At 42.6% G+C, this 18,995-nt stretch overlaps 1 protein-coding gene across 7 annotated transcripts in view; it reads right to left on the reverse strand.

The window, feature by feature from the left end:
- The window catches only part of ABCC9 (ATP binding cassette subfamily C member 9), a 133,510-nt gene that overhangs the window by 55,781 nt on the left and 58,734 nt on the right, over positions 1–18,995 (reverse strand). For 5 of the 7 annotated variants that reach the window (XM_019544418.1, XM_019544417.1, XM_019544420.1 and 2 more), the window contains 6 exons: positions 13,454–13,492; positions 11,730–11,831; positions 7,766–7,850; positions 5,790–5,870; positions 3,668–3,805; positions 1,415–1,540 (listed from right to left, as the gene is read on the reverse strand). In XM_019544418.1, coding sequence (XP_019399963.1) covers positions 1,415–1,540; positions 3,668–3,805; positions 5,790–5,870; positions 7,766–7,850; positions 11,730–11,831; positions 13,454–13,492 — 571 coding nt within the window. The remainder of the gene's footprint in view (positions 1–1,414; positions 1,541–3,667; positions 3,806–5,789; positions 5,871–7,765; positions 7,851–11,729; positions 11,832–13,453; positions 13,493–18,995) is intronic. The other 2 variants (XM_019544421.1, XM_019544422.1) reach the window with 1 other exon arrangement.

The following is an 18,995-nucleotide window of genomic DNA, read 5'->3' on the forward strand; positions in this document are numbered from 1 at the left end:
GAGGGTAAATTCAGACTAGACATCAGGAGGCGCTACTTCACTGTCAGGGCGGCTAGAATCTGGAACCAACTTCCAAGAAAAGTGGTGCTGGCTCCTACCCTGGGCATTTTTTAAGAGCAGGCTGGATGTACACCTGGCCGGAGTCGTTTGACCCCAGTACTGTTTCCTGCCATGGCAGGGGGTCGGACTTGATGATCTGCTCAGGTCCCTTCTGACCCTACCAACTATGAAACTATACAAATGTGTTGACCTATACACTAAAATATGGTAATCTTCTAAGAAGAAGAACAGTGTATGAAGTGCCAGTGGTTTGTACTGTAGTCTCCAGAAATAATCTCTTTGAAGAGTCTTTTTGGTTACCTATAACTTGGAATGAATAAAGAATCAAATGGTGTTAGGTAGGGCAATGAGCTGGGGAAATAACTGCTATGGAGTGCAGCAGAACATAGTAGATGCACAAAGATAAGTGTATGTGAACAATGGAACAGCCTGAAATGGAGCTATGTCACTCAAAATAAAGACCCCTTTAACTTTCACTGCTTTGTGATAAAAGTCACTGTTATGACTGGCAGCAGGGGATGGTTCTTCTCACCAACAGTGTTAAATTAAAAACATATGCAAGGAGAGGAATCTGTCCTAGCTGAATTTGTTGCTGGACTTTTTTCAGCAATTTATTGAACATTAAACTGCTTTTCACTAGACACGGCATAAAGAGGCAATATTATAACATACAGCCCTAACGTACAGCCCCTGCATTTCACTGAAACATGTATATGGATCCACATTTGTCTGAAGGACAGCTGAAGTTTTTATGGTAGTCCTAACATAAGAGGTGCTGTTTGATTATACATACTACAACCTCATGCATACCTATGCTACAAGGATCCCAAGACTGCTATTAAGAAATAACCTCACCCACTCATTCCCATGCTGCACACACTACATGTTGTAAGAATGTTGTGTGCATTTGTTTTGCATGTGCTTAGGCTTTTTCTCATGATCTCTGTTCTGAGTGAGCATTCAGAATAGTATTACAGACAATTGAACATTTTTTGAGCACTAGCTGTGTACTGAGAAAGGGTAAATGGGCAGGGCTTTTTTTTTTGCAGTGGCAGTTTCACGACTACTGTGGAGATAGCACAGGCATACCATAAGCCACTTAGGTCTAAATCCTCCTGTGAACTCTGCTGACGTGCAGACTGCCATAGGCAAAAATGAACAGACATGCACCCATCTTCCAGACAGAATTTCATTTTGCACTCAAATCATAGAATCACAGGGCTGGAAGGGACCCCGAATGATCATCAGGTCAAGCCCCCTGCATGAGCAGGTATAGATTTAAAAACATTCAAGGAGCAATAGTTTACATACAATATACCCATCCATCCATCCTTACCCTACTGTCCACAGTTACCTTTTCTAATTCTTGATCTTGACGATTCATCAGAGTTTTCCAGTGTTCATACAGTTCAACATCTTTGTTTTGGATGTCCTTCAAAGTCCCTTCTCTGAGCACCATACCATCCTTCATGGCTATGATCTAGGAAGGGGAACAGACAATAGAGTTACTCAGCAGCGTATCATAATCACTGTATTTGGGGTTCTGCAACATATCTTTACATCAGCTGGGTCAAGCTTGCCACTGGGCTAATTTCTGTATTGACACTATTTTAGGGCTGTACAACAGCTGGGGGCTGCCCACCCCACAGGCCACACCAACATGGACCACAGGCCCCCAAGTCACACAGTACTTGGATGTCCAACAGCAACAGGCGGCTCCTGCTCCCCTGCTCCAGCATGTACTTGAAACCCCCTTCATCTTACTGCAGTGAATGTCTGTGCAGGCTCCTCCCAAGCTGCAATGACCCTGCATGCATGCCCCTTCACTGCTATACTCCATGACCCCAGTCTCACCCTGAGCTCATACCACCCCTTGAGGGAGGCACAGAACACAGAAACTGGTGGAAGGACTGGGAGCTCAGAGGCTCTAGCTGCTATGCAGCCAGAGCAACAGGGAGAGTGGCAGGTGCTTGAGGACCTTAACTTAACCCTTCATTAGCAGCATGTGGCCTGTGGGCCACCAGTTGGACTGCTCTGTCCTATTCAATTGCAGCATATGTTATTCAATTTCTTTTTAATGTTACTTTGGCAATACACATTTTACAATGAAACTATTACAGGCAATAATAATTTGTAGTCATACTTGTCCTGTTTTTCCAAGGACACAATAGTTAAGGATGACAATTATAATTAATTTACATTTATATAATACCTTTTAATTGAAGATTCTAAGCACCTCCAATCAGTTTACAAGTTATGGATCAATTCCTTACCCCATGAAATGGAAGTAAAGTCTAAGCAAAATACTCCTATTTTGGTAACCCATGTCACCTACCTTTGTGGGCAGATTAGGTGGAAGGTAGAACCTGGGGAAGTGGTTCCATGCACACTACAAGGACAGGTTCCTGGCAGGACTGTCATTTAAAAACTAGGGGCCTTTGTAAACACAACAAAATTCGCCTTTAAAGTGGCTTAAATGCCCTTTTGCATGGCTTTAATGGTGTTATTTACACACATGGCAGAATATTCCACTTAAATGGTGTTGCTATTTACATGCTCAATGGCGTATTCTGCTTAAATGACTTCGTAACTTGGCAAGGTAAAACCCCTCCGAGGCATTTTAGCTTGCTAGCTAACAAAGTGCAATGGTGCATGGGGCACTGGAAGCCGATGTGCTTGGGGAAGCTTGGGCTTGGCGGACTTCCAGTGCCCCATGCATTATCCCTACCACCTTCTCTTGCTGCCACCATATCCATCCACCCTCCTGCCACCTTGCCACAGGGGCAAGCCAACTGTTCCTGGGCAGTCCCAGGCAATGGGGATGGTGCACAGAGTGCTGGAGCTTACCTGCCTCTCTCGCAGTTAGGGGATGAGCTGCCGGCAGGCCAAGCAGTCCCTGAGCTGTGGGGGACCCCAGTGCTTCCCTTTGTGGTGGCAGTGCCCCCCAGGTGTCACCTGCCCACTGGCACCTTGCCTGGGTGGTTCTGGGGAGCGCCACCACTCCGGAGGGAGGTATCAGGCCCCATGCAGCTCAGGCAGGTAGGCAGACTCTGGGGGTAGAAAAAAATCAGGCTCCTTGCCACTTTTTTCCCCCCCCTCACTCAAGCCTTCCTGCATGAGCTGCCACTGGGCCTCACAGCCCCTGACCTGCACAGGGCCCAGTGCTTTCCTCCATGGTGGCAGCGCCCCCTGGGACCGCCCAGGCTGGGCGCTAGCAGGCAGATGCCAGCCCTGGGAGCCACTGCCATTGTGGAGTGGCACCAGGCCCCATGCAGCTCAGGGACCTCTCAGCCTGCTAGCAGCTTACCCTCCCCAACACCACAGGAGAGGCAGGTAGGCTGGAGGCATAAAAAAAAAGGATCAGGCCCCCTCACCCTTGTACACATGATGGGGATTTAATTCTCCCTAAACTGTAATGGTGGAAACCGTGGGCTTTTAAAAACTCACCATTTCAATTTAGGGAGAATTAAACCCCCACTGCATGTACAAGCACCCTAGGATCTGCCATCCATTTTATACCTACCAGGGCCCATGGAAGTTATTACAACCCTGATGATTTGAAAAAATGACAAGTAGGAAAACAGGATGAAGACGGCTCCCCTCTTACCCAGTCAGCATGTGGCAGATATTGTAATTTGTGTGTCACCAGAACAAGTGTTCTTTTGTCTTCTTGGAGGAATTTCAAGATACCTTCCTGCATCAAATGATCACTTAAGTGAATGTCCAGTGCAGAGAAGGGGTCATCCTGTGAACAAATAAAAAAAATAGGAGCAGAGGGTTATGAACTAGCATTTGCTTACTTATTTTTTTAAATACTTGACCCAATGTAAAAGAGCCAACAGCTCTTACTGAAGTGCCATCCATCTTACTAATTTACATGTGCTAGTTACGGGTAAACTAAGAAACAATAAGATAAAACCTATTGCTTTTGGACCTGTGGAATTAACTCAGATTTCCCTTATGATTTTTTTTATGTTTTGCTTTTGATTCATAAGTCAGTTAGCACTAGTCTCAGACGGACAGACAAAGAAACTACGGGTGTGCAAAGCTTCGGTTGCCGATTCGATTTGGAGAAGATTCGGCCTGATTCAGAGGCCGAATCACCAAAACGAAATTGAATTGGGAGACCAAAAAAACCCTCTGAATTGATTTGGAAAAGATTCAGAAAAAGATTCGGAGATTCAGAAGACAGTTTTTTTGGGGAACAGAAGCTGAGAAGAGGGAGGGAGATCGGGGGGGGGGGAAGACTGACACCTGTAGCTGGCCAGTGACTCTGATCTTTCCCTGAGTTCCCTTCCAATCACAGTGCTCTGGGGGAGGGACACAGAAACAGCACATAAGCCTCTATCTGCAGCTTTTCTGTCCCTTTGTGAGCCGTCTCTGCCTGAGCAACAGGAAATCCCCCTGTTACAGGCTATCATCCCTGCTGGTTTCACCCTGCAGCACTTTAACGCACACACAAAGCCACACGTCATGAGTTTTCCTTGTTAGCAACTTGAGGTGCAGTTTCCCAGAAACCCCTGCACCTATCTCCTTGAAACTTGACAGGCCTCATGCCCTCAGAAGGGGCTACCATCCCTGCTGTTTTCATCCAAATCTGCCTCAACACACACAACACGAGTTTTGCTTTCAGCAGTTTGAGGTGCAGTTTCCCAGAAACCCCTGCACCTATCTCCTTGAAACTTACTAGGCATCATTCCCTAAGAAAAGACTATTGTCCCTGCTGTTTTCATCCAAATCTGCCAAAAAATGATAAAGTTATAGGTATTTTAGTGATTTCCCATTATAGTCTATGGCTGAATCTCCGAATCAGCACCAAACTTTCTGAAGTCAATTTGGCCGAATCAGTTGGGGACAATCCGAAACTCAGAATCAAACCATTGACCCCCAAATCGGCCAACTCTGAATCAAATACTTCCCTATTCACACAGGCCTAATAGAAACTAGCAAAGGACTGGAACTGTAAATCACTTACCCGTATCTGGGTAAGACTCAGGGCTAATCTAAATAAGTATCTGATGTCATCTGTTTTCTACAGAACACATCCAGCAAAGTCTGTAGCAATGGAAGCTTCCAGACCTACTAATATTGTGATTTTACTGAAAGGAAAGAATTATAAAGGTGAGGGACTAATTCAGATTTACAACAGAATCTCTTATCACAGATCTCAGTAGGTACTTTATTCACTGCATATCTTACAGTAAAATAATTGAGGGTATTTTTATTTTAACACATCTTCTAAGAGTCCATCAGTTTATTTTGCGTGGAAATCAAGCAGCCCTCATACAGATGATGACTTTCACAATGTGAATTGAATTTGGAGTAGTAAGACAGAAGTGAAAAGCTGCACATCTCTTTGCTAAATATTCAATCTATTCATTCCCTGCAGTAGGCTAAATTTATATCCATACTCTTTAGGATGCTCCCTTAATTTCACTGGGATGAAGCAGTTCAGTAGGACACTACTCAGTGCAAGGAAGAATATCTTAATCTGTTTCAAACATTTGAAACTGAGATCCATAAGAGGCCTCTCCTTTGTAAAACTCCTTCTATGTTCTGATACTTTCTCTGATCATTGCTCATTTGTTCTTTTTAATACTTGTGCATTCTGGATTGAAAAGTAGATTGTCAACTGAATACAGGTTCTTGTAGGAAATCTAATAATAAGGGACAATCATTTTGTTACTGAGTTTCCATATGTTATGTATTAAAAAATAAAAACAACTTACCAAGAAAACAATGTTGGTATTTTGATAGAGTGCTCGAGCTACACAGATTCTTTGCCGTTGGCCTCCACTTAAGTTAATGCCCTAATGAATAAAACAGATCATAAATACAAATCATTTGAATAAACAGAATGAGTTGTGCATGGCATATGTGTTGCCATTTTTAAAACCACCCAAAGGAATATCCCAATAAATATTTGAAGTAAGCACTGATAAAATGCTAGTCCCGTGGGTGAACAAAGTCACTGTATTATATCCTAAGAAAGAAACCTTAATTATTAATCCAATTTTGCATAAACTAATTATGAATATCCAGGAAATTATAAGTTCTTCTCCTGGTACACTAGACCTTTCTTAGACAGTATAGTTCAAATGCTGCTGACATAAACTATGACAGCAAAATATGTACAACTGTTATCAAAGTAGTCTTTCATATAGAAAGGGGTGACCTAAAAATAACAAATGTAGAAGATTTAAAAAAATTAATTTAAAATAGAAACACTGCTATGATTCAATTTTAAGGTATTTTATAGGGAAACATTTCCCCATTATTTTAATAATACGTAAACTTACAGTGTTACTAAAAATACTGCAAAATGTTATTGCAACTCGTATGGACATCCATAAACTAGGTTAAATGTCTGTCCAAAACACTGATAGCAGAGAAGCCACAGAAGCACAGAACTGAATACTGGCTACTGCCTGTGTTTTTTGCAGCGTCCCCAGATTGAACTCTGTGGACGTGTTCGCATGAGCGGGAACGTGCATTTTCCCAGGGACAAACATGTGCCACAGCTAGCTGTCCTTGGAGAATGCCCCTGCACGCATGCTTTGGTACACAGCAAGTTACCTCAGATGGGGTAGGGGAGGCTGGGGCCAGCACCTGGGCTGGCCCCAGCAGCCTTACCTTGGGCCCTGGGAGCAACCCAAGGCTGCAGCAGTGGTGATCCAAGCATGTGGAGCTTGGCTAGCACTGGAGGGTGGTTCTGGTTGGTCAGGCTCCAGTTTTGGGAAGTACACACTACTTCCATGTGCACCACCCACCTTTTTCTGTCTTGTTCTTTTCTGACAGCAGGATCCCATTGTGTCAAAAAAACCTGCTACACTGCTAATTAGCAGTGTAGTGAATGCATGCATGTGCTGCACATGTGGTTTGTGGTATTGCAGATGGGTTTGCAGATACCCAAGTAAGCTAGTTTAAACCTGGCACAGGTATGTTCTAACAAGCTACAATCACACCTTCAGATTTTAGTGAAAATATACTGATGGGAGTTTAGAAGTAAAACTCCTCAGGTTTGAGGTCAGTGCTATAGCTCTTTACTTTTGTCTATGCCACTAAGTAAATATAGACACAGGGCTCAATTCTTATTTGCACCAAGATTGCCTTTGCCCATTCTAGTAGTGTCAGAGGGTTATATTTACACCCATTTTAAAACCTCTTTACTCTGCCAGAGTGATGCAAAGTGCCTTCATTGTAAATGAGAATCAGGTATACAGTATACAATGAACATAGTGGAATTACTCCAGGGATAAATGTCTTCTATTGTTTTTAGTAAGTCTGTGCATTATTAGTGTCCTAAATGGCTTAATTTTCCCTGCTGCATGATAAAAAGGAATGCAGTAATTCCATGGTACTTTACAGAAAAATTTAATGCACAGGGATGGATTCAGATATTAGCAGCCAAGAGAATTATGCACATTTGCGTGCAAGTAACTACATGATTGTAGACCAAGGTCTCTGCCTTGGTGACCACATGAGAGGACTGACTAGTACCATAAAAAGTTGAATTAATAGGTTGCTAAATATCATGAGTACTGAGGAAAATACTAATAAATGCAGAATAACTATAACAATCACTACAGAAATAAAACTACTACTATCATTTACCAGGCTTTGCAGCCCAGTGCAAACCAGAAATGTGATATTAAAGAGTGCCTTCTTATTACATAGACCAAACTGTCATAAAAACTTTCTTTACCCTTTCTCCAATTTCTGTCTGATCACCAAATGGTAACAAGTCAATGTCGGGTTGTAGAGAGCAGGCATCTGTAACAGTTTTGTATCTGTAGAAAGAATGTCAGCTCAAGACTATTATTAATTATAGAAGGTAACCAGTCAAGAAAACAAAAGCATTCACTCAAGATTCTGACAAAACTGACTCTCTTATAGAGATTCAAAAGAACTTGAGTAACTTTAAAACGATTTTTGTGAGGACTGTACAAAATAGTATTTTTATTAGTGTTATTTTTTTACTGGACCTATTTTCTTGTGATCTCAAAGCTACCATTAGTGGGTGTGTCTGCATGATCTGTGGTAGATTAATCTACTGCACAGTAAAGCAACACCATTTACATGAGTGCATCATTTACCACACAGTAAATCAGTCTACTGTGCAATTAGCTACCTAAACTAACTTCAGAGTAGTGCATGCGTAAATGCCAAGCAGCGTCGGGAAAGAGTAGCTCTCTGCCTCCCCCAAGTCCTGGTGCTGTTCAGCTCCCAGCCACAACAGCCCCACAAAGGGTTTCCCCATGAAGTCTGGAGCTGGCTGGGAGCTGTCCCACTTTTTCGGCAGCTCCCAGCCACCTCTAGGATGCTTGTGGAAACCCCTGACCAGCCCCGAGCTGGCTGGGAGCTGCTCAAGAAATGGGACAGCTCCCAGCCAGCCCCTGGATGCACTGGGAAGCCCTGCTAGTAGGCGTGTGCGAAACAGGCCATATTCGATTCGAATTTGGATTTGGCCTGAATCAGGGACAGTGATTCAATTAATTGATTTGGATCACTGTTCCTGATTCCATTTGGCCAAATCTGAACCTGAAGATTTGATGCTGATTTGGAGAATCGGTGATTCGGTCACAGACACAGCTTTAAATGTTTTTTCTACATACCTCAAGGTACCAGGCACAGCTCATGAATGCTGTGATGGTGGGACAGATGGAGTGTCCCACAGGAGCGTGGGGGGCTCCCCCGTGTGCTTGGCAGCAAACCCGGAAGTGGACTGGAAGTACTTCTGGTCCACTTCTGGGTCTGCTGCCGAGCACACAGGACCCCCTCCTGTGCCCCTCTGGCTCATCAATCAGCCGTGGGGGGACCCCAGGTACCCCCCCAGACCCAGGAAGCACCAGTCGCTAAGGCAGGGGGCCCCACAGTGCGCTCCCCTGTGGACCCCAAAGTGGATAGGAAGTGCTTGTGGTCCACTTCTGGGCCAGCTGCTGAGCATGCTGGGAAGCCCCCTGTGCTCCTGTGGGACGCTCCATCCTTCCCTCCATCTCAGCATTCACAAGCCGCCTACTACCTTGAGATATGTAGAAAAAAACATTTCAAGCTGTGTCTATATCAAAATTGCCGAATCTTTCCAAATCGATTTGGAGGGTTCCAATTCAATTCAGAGAGATTAAAGGGTCTCCTGATTCGATTCAGATTTGGAGATTCAGCCACCGAATCAGGCCGAATCTCCACCAAATTGAATCAGGGACAGAAGCTTCGCACAGCCCTACCCACTGAGCACAGGACTTATCCCCATATGCAGGGGGCCAAGACAGCTCTGCAGTGGCAGCTGTCTCCCAGTCCCCTGCACATCAGGACCCCTCCCAATGTGCATGGGGCCAGGAGGTAGCTGCCGCCACAGCCAGCAGAGCTCTTCTGGTTCCATGTGCATGAGGACCGTCCCATGCTCCCTGCCAGCCCCCAGGCTAGCACCTCAGGGGATCCTGGGCCTCCATTAGCTGCTGCAGGGGGCCAGAGCAAGGTAGGAGTAGCCCTGTACTAGGCTGCTCCTGTTGGGAGCAGATTTGCACCCAACAGGGAGCATGTATAGATACACTCCCAGGGGAAGGCTTACTGCACAGTATTTTACTGCACAGTAAGCCTTTATAGCATTAATAGCACATGTAGACACATCCAGCGAGTACCATTTCTGCACCATTTAAATGAAGAGACCATCCAACCCTTTTAATTAATCCCTTGAGTAAATGTGCAGTAAGTTTCCATAATCATAACCCATAATCACTATTTCCCCTCTGGGTGCTTCTTCACTTGCTTTCACTTAGAAGTGCAAATAGTTAAATCAGGCAAAATCATTATCTGATCTGAATGGAAACAGGAAATCTTATAAGAGAACTTGTTGCCACATGATTCCCAGCTCTGTAGGAGGTAGTTAGGAATAATCTGATGATAAGCATCTGAGCTCTTTCTCTGCTAATGTCAATTAAATTAGCCCGATTAAAAACCTCTATGAACCTGGCCCCTGAACTCCTGGATGTATATCTGAAGTTTGAGATTTGCCCATCACGTCCTGTTCTTATGTGAATTGACACATCTTAGAAAAGCTTACACTGAGAGGAATGGAATTTGTTTTTAATAGCTTAAAGTGAGTGCTGCATATAAAAAATTACTAACCTCCAGGAATTCGTTTTCCTAAAATCAAGTCACTTTTTCCATTGTATTTCTTAGCTGACTTCTTAAATTAACATAGGCAACAGCAGCCATGATAGAACCAGAACATCTCAGTTTTGATATTCAGTTCCTTTGCATTTCCAGTTAGAGACGTATATCACTGGCTTAAGGTAGGCACACTAAAGGCAAGCCTGTCTTGAGCCCACTTCCATTGATTTAAATGGTGGTTTTAGAATGTGATTCTCTAATATCCATTGGACTAGAAAAGAATCAAGGCATGAATGATGGCTAGGTCCTCTGCTCCCACAGTCACATGATGACCCTGGATTCTCACCCTGAATTAGAAAACTAGACAATATGTTTCTAGTCTCCACATATAACAGAGATTCAGAGGTGCTTGAGACAGTATGTAGCCAAGGGCAGAATGAGCACCAGCCACTAGAAAGCCTACAGAATGAACCTTGCCCTTAGGCTTCATAGGACCCAGAGGGTGGTGGTCGATGGAAGCCAATTGTCTTGGTGCGCTGTGACCAGTGTAGTCCCCCAAGGCTCTGTCCTAGGGCCTATCCTATTTAACATCTTCATCAATGATGTCGACATTGGTGTCAGAAGCGGACTGGCCAAGTTCACCGATGACACCAAACCCTGGGGTAAAGCATCCACACCTGAGGACAGGAGGGTGATCCAGGCGGATCTTGACAGGTTCAAGAAATGGGTGGATGAGAACCTGATGGTGTTCAACACCAAAAAATGCAAGGTTCTTCACCTTGGGAGGAAAAACCTGCAGCATGCTTATGGGGTCAGCAGATAGCACTACAGATGAAAGAGACTTGGGAGTCATGATTGACCACAAGATGAACATGAGCCTTCAGTGTGATGCTGTGGCTAGTAAAGCAAGCAAAATGCTGGCTTGCATCCATAGATGCTCCTGAAGTAAATCCCAGGACGTCATTCTCCCCTTGTACTCGGCCTTACTGAGGCCACAGCTGGAGTACTGCATCCAGTTTTGGGCTCCACAATTCAAAAAGGATGTGGAGAACCTTGAGAGGGTGCAGAGGAGACCCACGCGCATGATAAGAGGTCAGGAAAACAGACCTTATGATGAGAGGCTGAGAGCCATCGGGCTCTTCAGCCTGGAAAAGCACAGGCTCAGGGGTGATCTGGCAGCCACCTATAAATTTATCAGGGGTGCTCATGAGGATCTGGGGGAACATCTGTTCACCAGAGTGCCCCAAGGGATGAAAAGATTGAACGGTCACAAACTCTGCCACGACGGATTCAGGCTGGACATAAGAAAGAACTTCTTCACTGTCCAAGACCCTAAGATTTGGAATAGACTGCCGCCGGAGGCAGTTCACGCACCCACTTTGAACGCCTTCAAAACACATTTGGATGTTTATCTTGCTGGGACCCTATGATCCCTGCTGACTTCCTGCCCCTGGGGCAGGGGGCTGGACTCAATAATCCTCCGGGGTCCCACCCAGCCCACATGTCTATGAAATCTATGAAATGAAATCTATGAAATTTACATAGAAATTGCTAATTACCTCTGTTTGTTAAAAGGGCTCCCACAGGTAATGTTCTCTTCCACTGTAGCATTCAATAGCCATGGCTTCTGTGCTGCATAAGCCACAGAGTATCTGTTTCGACTGAAAAAATGAGAGCACCAGTGAATGAGATCAACCTGATACTTCTTAGAATTGAGTTAACAGTATGCATTAAAATGTAGGCAATGGAAATGCACAGAAAGCAACCATGATAAAAGTAAGGGGAGAAGCTTTATATGAGAAGGTTACAGCACCCTCTCTCCGCCTTGAGGTTAAAGGTTTTCATTCTAGGTTGTGTTACTTCCACACATGCTTTAAATGGGCTGTTACTTAGCCAGACTTGATATATGCAACTGGGGACCAAAAACACATTATAAATGTCTAAAACTACCATTCTGCCAATCCTGAACATAAATTTTAAAATATAGAAGCATATCAGCGTGGGTTCTTTTATTTTCTGTGGTAAAAAGCATCTACTTATTAAACAACATTAAAAATTGAGATTATCAGTCCATTTGCCTTGCTGACTTTCAGTGTTCATAGGTTATGTTAAACTGCTAAGTGTTTGCAATACATTTTTAGTAGAGCTCTTTCTCTTATATGTAATTCCATACTAACACCTCAATGGACTGACATGGTACAGTAAAGTAAGATAATTGTGTACTAATTTGGATAAAGCATTATGGTCTTTCAAGTAAGCATCATGCATACTTTGAAAGTACCTGCATGTACAACAATGTCTAAATCACACATGCATGACTGCTGTGCCCTTTACTCATGCTGTTTAGCTTATGTATTGCTGCCAGAAAGATCATACAGTATCAAACATTTTTTGAGACTTCTTCACTACTTGAACAAGAAGGCGTGATTTACAGATGCACTGTTAGACTGGAATCTAATTTCTCAATCTATGTTGCTTCAAATAAGATAATTTACATTATTTTTAATGTTTGAATCCTTTCTATGGGAAGTTTCCATGTTTAGTGAGAGAGGGTGCTAAGGTATTGGAAACAGTGGTTAGAAGCATTCAGCATTATCCCATAACTTCTTGTGTTTAAGGATTAAGAAGGCACCAATATGTTAATATATCTCCTTAGATTGTCAGGTATCAGATAATGCAGTGGTTCCCAATTACAGTTATGTGCATACTACTGATACAGTACTTTTGCCACTTTGTGAAAGGTATTTTGGCTTCCTTACCTTCCTTCAAGACCTGTTTTTTTCCCACTGAAGTCAATGGCACAGTAACTGACTTCAACAAAAGCAAAATTAAGCTATCTTCCACATGCCATCACTATCCATCCTGCTTTCACTGTGCGCACTCTAATAAAGGAGTGAAACTAAAGATTTGGAGCAGCATAAAATCCATTTTTGATTACAACAAATGGGAGGATGGAGGCATTACAGCCTGACATCTATAACCCAGATCCTCCAGGATGTTGGGTGCCCTAAGCTCTCAGCACTGCCAGTGGGAGTTGAGAACACTTAATAATATGGGGGGAAATGCTTTGCACTCCTCATGCTCAAGCTTTTAAACTGACAGAGAAGCAAAATCCCCTGTTCAGATTGGGAATCACTGCATTTAGTCAGATAGTCCTTTAGCAGGTGATTATCTACATGGTAAGAAGACAAAGATATGACCGAAGAATACAAAGATGGAGGTTCAGGCAGATTCTGAGGAAGCATATAAGTCAGATCAAATACACTGAAAATGGAAATAATACCTTCTGGGTGCTTCCAAAGAAGGTTCATTTTCATTTACACTGTAAGTTATGGTAAATGAAGTTTAGTATTCAGGAAATAGACAGCAACTTTATGCGTAAAATTCATCTATAGGGAAAATGGGTATGGTTCATATTTAAACATCTACATCCCTATATCAATTTGCCTTTTAAGGAGAAAATTGTGCAAGTATAATATGTACGAAGAAATTGTGGCTCTGCTGTTTTTCATTACCACGTACCTGTACTGTCAGCAAATTGAACTAGCAAAGTTACAATGTGGTTTGAAAATTACTTTAAAAATAACCAGGGAAGTTTAATACCTACTGAAGTAAGGTACCAGTAATACTTGAGCATATATAAGTTCGGCAGGCACTGTGCATGTTCCCCCACATAGTTCTGTCAATGTACTGTAGACTAATTTGAATTCTAACCCTGAGTTATGCCATATCATACTTTGAACAGGGTTTTGGGATATGCTTAAATGGGTTTTGACTTGAAATCACTCAATTCATTTTCAATGGTCAACCAGGAAAGGCTTTCCATGCTGATCACTAGAAATAAAATGCTGTATCATCACCACCACGTAGCCCTGCCCCACATCCCAAATTCATCAAGGAACATTTTTATACAACACATTTTCAATGGCATGCAATGGCAAGCATGATATATATAACATGATAGCTTTCTCTTTTTATTATCAGAGTTAACAGGATTGCTGTTATAGGATTCTAGTCAAAGGAAGCCTGGAATGGTATGGTGCTTGTTACCAGGAATGGTGATGCATCACTGCAAGCTTCAATAGCTTGGAAACCTAAAAGAGGAAGGTTATGCTAGGTAAATAGAAACAGATATTAGGAGGGATAAAACCAGCATTATTTAATTCATTGAATAAAAAAAGCCCATGAGTATATGGCATAGAAGTTGGATCCTCAGGATGAAATACTGTATGGCTGAGATCTGAATGTCAGCCTGTCTGCCAGGAGAGAATCATCAGTAGCTGCAGAAGATCCACCTGCAAAGGGTATAGACTTCTGACAGTAGAGCCCTGCTAATGCAAGATTCATATATTTAGCATTTTCCTACAACTGGGATGTGCTGGATCTGCTCTTCCATATAAAGTAACTGATAGCTTCAATAATTCTTATCTTGAGAGGTGAGTAATCTTGTGTTTTGCTAAAACACCCCAAGTAGAAAGTGTTATAATGTCATGAGTGAATAACCACTCTTTGCTTTTTTTTCATTTTCTTTGATGTATGAGCATCACAGATTCTACCTCAGGTAGGACATTGTTTAACCAGAATCAGCACTTTATTATCAGAAGCTTCCTATCTTTTTGACTATGAAAAGATATTCCAAAAGAGGAAGAGATGGAGGGATTTGAGATAGAAATGTGGTAGAAATTAGCCCAAGCTAAAGGGACAAAAAGTCCTGGAGTTCCAAAGATTTCCATTTAAAAGGCTCTATTTGGATGCAGCATTTTATAAAACTGTGCCTAATAGGTTTATGCATTTAAATTTGTTTGTTTGCTTTTTACTTTTCACAGAAAAAAAATCTACATTTCTCCACAATGGATTGTTCCCAGAAGCCTTAAACTATGAAAAGCATTGGATTGATCAGATCAATCAGTTAATTTCTACATTTTGTACATTAGCTTGTCAAGTGTACTCAAAATCAAGGTTTTTAGGGAAAGTCAAAAAGAGATGAAGACTGGACTGCTTTCAATGTGTACAAGGCTGGAGCTTTACAGACACACTAACTTATCTCCAAGGACCTTGATACACATTGCACTTTGAGTTGTGTAAACCTTGATCGGTGTTAGTCCTCCCTCAAGTATGGAGCAGCCACACCTTAAAATTAAAAACCTTCTCTGGCTGTCCTGAACCTGCACAGCTGTGACTTGCCACTAGAAGCCTGACTAGGAACTCACTTTTTCCACCTCTATCCCCATACACCCCACTCCTGGACCCATCCATGCTCTGCAACCTGGCTAGCTTGCATGTGCTCTGCAGGCTGTTTGTATGGGGTTGCACCCTGCACCCCTGGGGGTGGGAAGGTCACACCCCTGGGTATGGGAGGGGGGGTTGGCTTGGTGCCAGAACTGCACCGTGGGCAGCAGAGTTCAGGGGATGGAAAGTTTGTCCACATATAACCAAAGGGTGGGGGAACGGACATTGCATCCTGGCTCATCTGTAGGGAGTGGCCACACATTAATGGAACAAGAGCTGGGTAACAGAGATCAGAGATAAACCTGCCCTCTGCAGTGGCATAACTTTAAGCTGCCTAAAGTGTGCTTCAAACTAGTTTTAGGTGTTAATGTGTGGACAATCCAGGAGTTAAGAGCTCCAGGAGCCACCTAAAATTAATGTGTAACAAGGCCCTAATTCTAACCACTTATTCCTCCTACTGTAAAATGAATGCAGAGGACAAATTAAGACCAAATCTCTCGATTCCAGCTAAATTGTGAGTTTGAGCATTTTCCTTTTAATGTGCAGGGCCCTTAGGCCAAAGACAGTCCAAGAGTCAGTGAGGATCCACAGCCCCAGTGATATGGATGCTATCCTGCTGATATCATCCATGTCATAAGAACATAACCATGTGCTCCAGTCTCCTCACCCAGCCATCTCAGTGTGCACAGTTTCTGTAATCATGTAACATTGGTTCCTGGCCTTGGCTAGCTACCTATTTATATATGTTTACCACACACCGGTGTGTTATCTAAATTTCTGTGGGAGCAACACTGTGTTATGTAGCTGTACATATTCATAATTACAGCTGGTAGTGCTCCACCTATGACGTGTGTGTTTCCAGCCAGAAAGCATAGCAGCAGTTGACACTACCTAGTAACACTTGCTTTCCATCATCTCCAGCAGTCTGTCATAGCGTGGGATGAAAACATGTTAGTAATGAAGTTAATCCACACGTTTTGCCTTGGCCTTGTTTTTCACTTGGCACAAATATTTTGTGCAAAAGCAGAATATACAAGGGAGAGGGCATATACGAGGAAAGGAGCTTTTGCTTAGCCATTCTCCTTCTCTGCTTGGTGGTTTCATGGCTTTTGTACAGATTTGGTTTTTGCACCTCATACAACTTTGTCTGTTCGGGAAAGTACAGCAGAGGATATCTATAACTCAGGTAAAGTTTGGAAAGGAACTTTGTAACTCAGGTCTTCAGAAAGGGCTGACTGGATTCCCCAGTCTTCCTTATATAGGAAGCCTCCTTAGCCAGTAACTCACTGGAAAAACTGTAAATCAAAGGCTGGCGACAGTTGCAAACCATAGCACTGAAAGTTGGAAAGAACATCTCTTACTGACCTACAACCACAAAGTGATGAAGTAGCTGAAGACAGTAGAAAATATGGATTATACAGCTTGTTTTAGTGAAGGGCTCATATAGGAAAATATACTGCAGCTTGTTTTAGTGAAGGCCTCATATAGGAAAATATACTGCAACTCCTTTCTCTAAGGAAGAATTTCATCCCTGCTAACTTCTCACTAATCAGAATTGTACAAGTTTATCCTATGGCAGATTTAGGCCCCAAAAGGGCAAAATTATCCCCTTCCTGTACCAGCGTAAAGCTAAATGAATTACTGCAGATGTACACCAGTGTAACTGAGGACCAAATCTGGACCAAGAATACTATATCTACATTACTATGTCTGACACTGCTGGGGATTTTACCCTGCCTAAATCTAATCCCCTTGTCCACCACGTGATCAGCAAACACATTATCTCATGCATGCAGAATCACATGGAAAAGGAATTAAGAAAGTAATTAGAACCTTTATTATGACTTTGCAAAATACAGCAACAGGATTCATTTAATTAATACCTGAGATGTCCTTCTGCATTCACCTCTCTTTCAGGCAGTCTGAAATTATCAGCAAAACAACTGTGTTTGTGTCAGCTTTACCAAAGTATTGAGTGCAATGTACAAAGTGGTGAGTCAGTAAGGCCTTAGATAGTTCATAATGGCTGAGTTACATATTTTGTTATGTGTAAATTGTAAGTCCACAAAAAGAATAGTTTTAATGTTACTCCTAAAAGCTGTGAGGATTGAATATTGCTATTCAGAGTATCATGGAAAATATATCTTACAAGTGACCAGAGTGACAAATGTTTGAAAGTCACTGATCATATAATGTTCTCATGTACTCTTTGGCAAAACATGTTTGTGATTTTTCATCCTTCTTTATTGCTGTTTCAACAATTACAGTTCTTTGAGATACTCACAATTTAAAGGACCCAAGACAAGCTGAATATATGCAACTTAAACCAAAGCCAGTGCAAGTGCCCCCAAAAAGAAATATCAGCTGCTTTAAATTTGCTAGTGGTAGTTTTGGGGAAGCATTATTATAGAACTTTTTTGATACCGGTAGGGATTACTACCCTTAGAGCGCATCTACAGGTTGCCCTACGGCGATGTTGTCACTGCACCGTGCTTTAGTACTTCCTTTTGAAAGTATTAAAGCATGGCGCACTAACTACTTGTACTGTGCCATATGCACAGCACACAATTATTTTTAGCAGCTGCTTCACCGTAGCAGTGCACTATGATGGGGGATTATTAGTGCTGCTATGGTGAAGTAGCTGCCGGTCACATGTAGACACCTGTGGATGCTATGTCATACTAGCATCATGTGTAGATGCACCATTACAGTATGATTTCACTTTGCTGTCTGGAGATTCATGTGTGTGCTTGAATGTTTGTAAGATTAAATTTCTGAAGATAATTCTTGAAACTAAGTATGGAAAGCCTTCTCTTTATATATTGATCCTTCAAAATATATACGGAAAGGAATGTCTTATCTCAAAATCAACATCTGGTTTAAATAGTGTAATTAACTGCGATAAGCATTATTACTTTAGGTCAATGTATTACTGTTTACACCCAATTCTCTATTCAGACCTACTAAAGTTACTGTTGCATCGGCTCCGAGTATACCTATGGTCCCAATGAGATTATTTGTTTTAGAATAGCACCCAGTGAAACATGGCTGGGGAACACAAAAATGCCACATATACTGTACACAATAAAGACAGGAAAAGGAAAATCATTAAACTTTAAAAACTGCTGCAAAGAAAAAGGGGAAAATAGATAAATATCTGAAGAATTGGGCACACCATTTGGAACGTGATGAAATTCATCAACCTTCACTACACAAAATTCAAAGAGATGAGCTGGGAGTCTTAGACTCAGGCAAACAGAATCAATCTCCCAGATCACAGAGCAAGTATTAGGATTGCAGCACATTCCCAGCCCCGCCTTCCCCTCCTTCGCCTACTACAGCTGCTGTTCCAAGCTGTGGCTGGAATATAGTGCTGCTCAACTGAACCCCCCCAATACAAGGGTTCTCATTTATTAGATCTGCATATGTATGGATCCAATGGCCACCACCCATGGGCACCACTGTCTTCAACCATAGCACCACTGCTGCACTGAGCATAAGCAGGCCTCATCCTGCCCAGTTGTGGCCTTGGCTCCACCACGATCCGCTGGCTGGGAAATTGGCTTCGTGGTCGGACCCAGAGGGTTGTGATTGAT

This window comes from Crocodylus porosus, unplaced genomic scaffold (genome assembly GCF_001723895.1).
Source record: "Crocodylus porosus isolate Cpor-Errol unplaced genomic scaffold, CroPor_comp1, whole genome shotgun sequence".
Classification (NCBI taxonomy): domain Eukaryota; kingdom Metazoa; phylum Chordata; order Crocodylia; family Crocodylidae; genus Crocodylus; species Crocodylus porosus.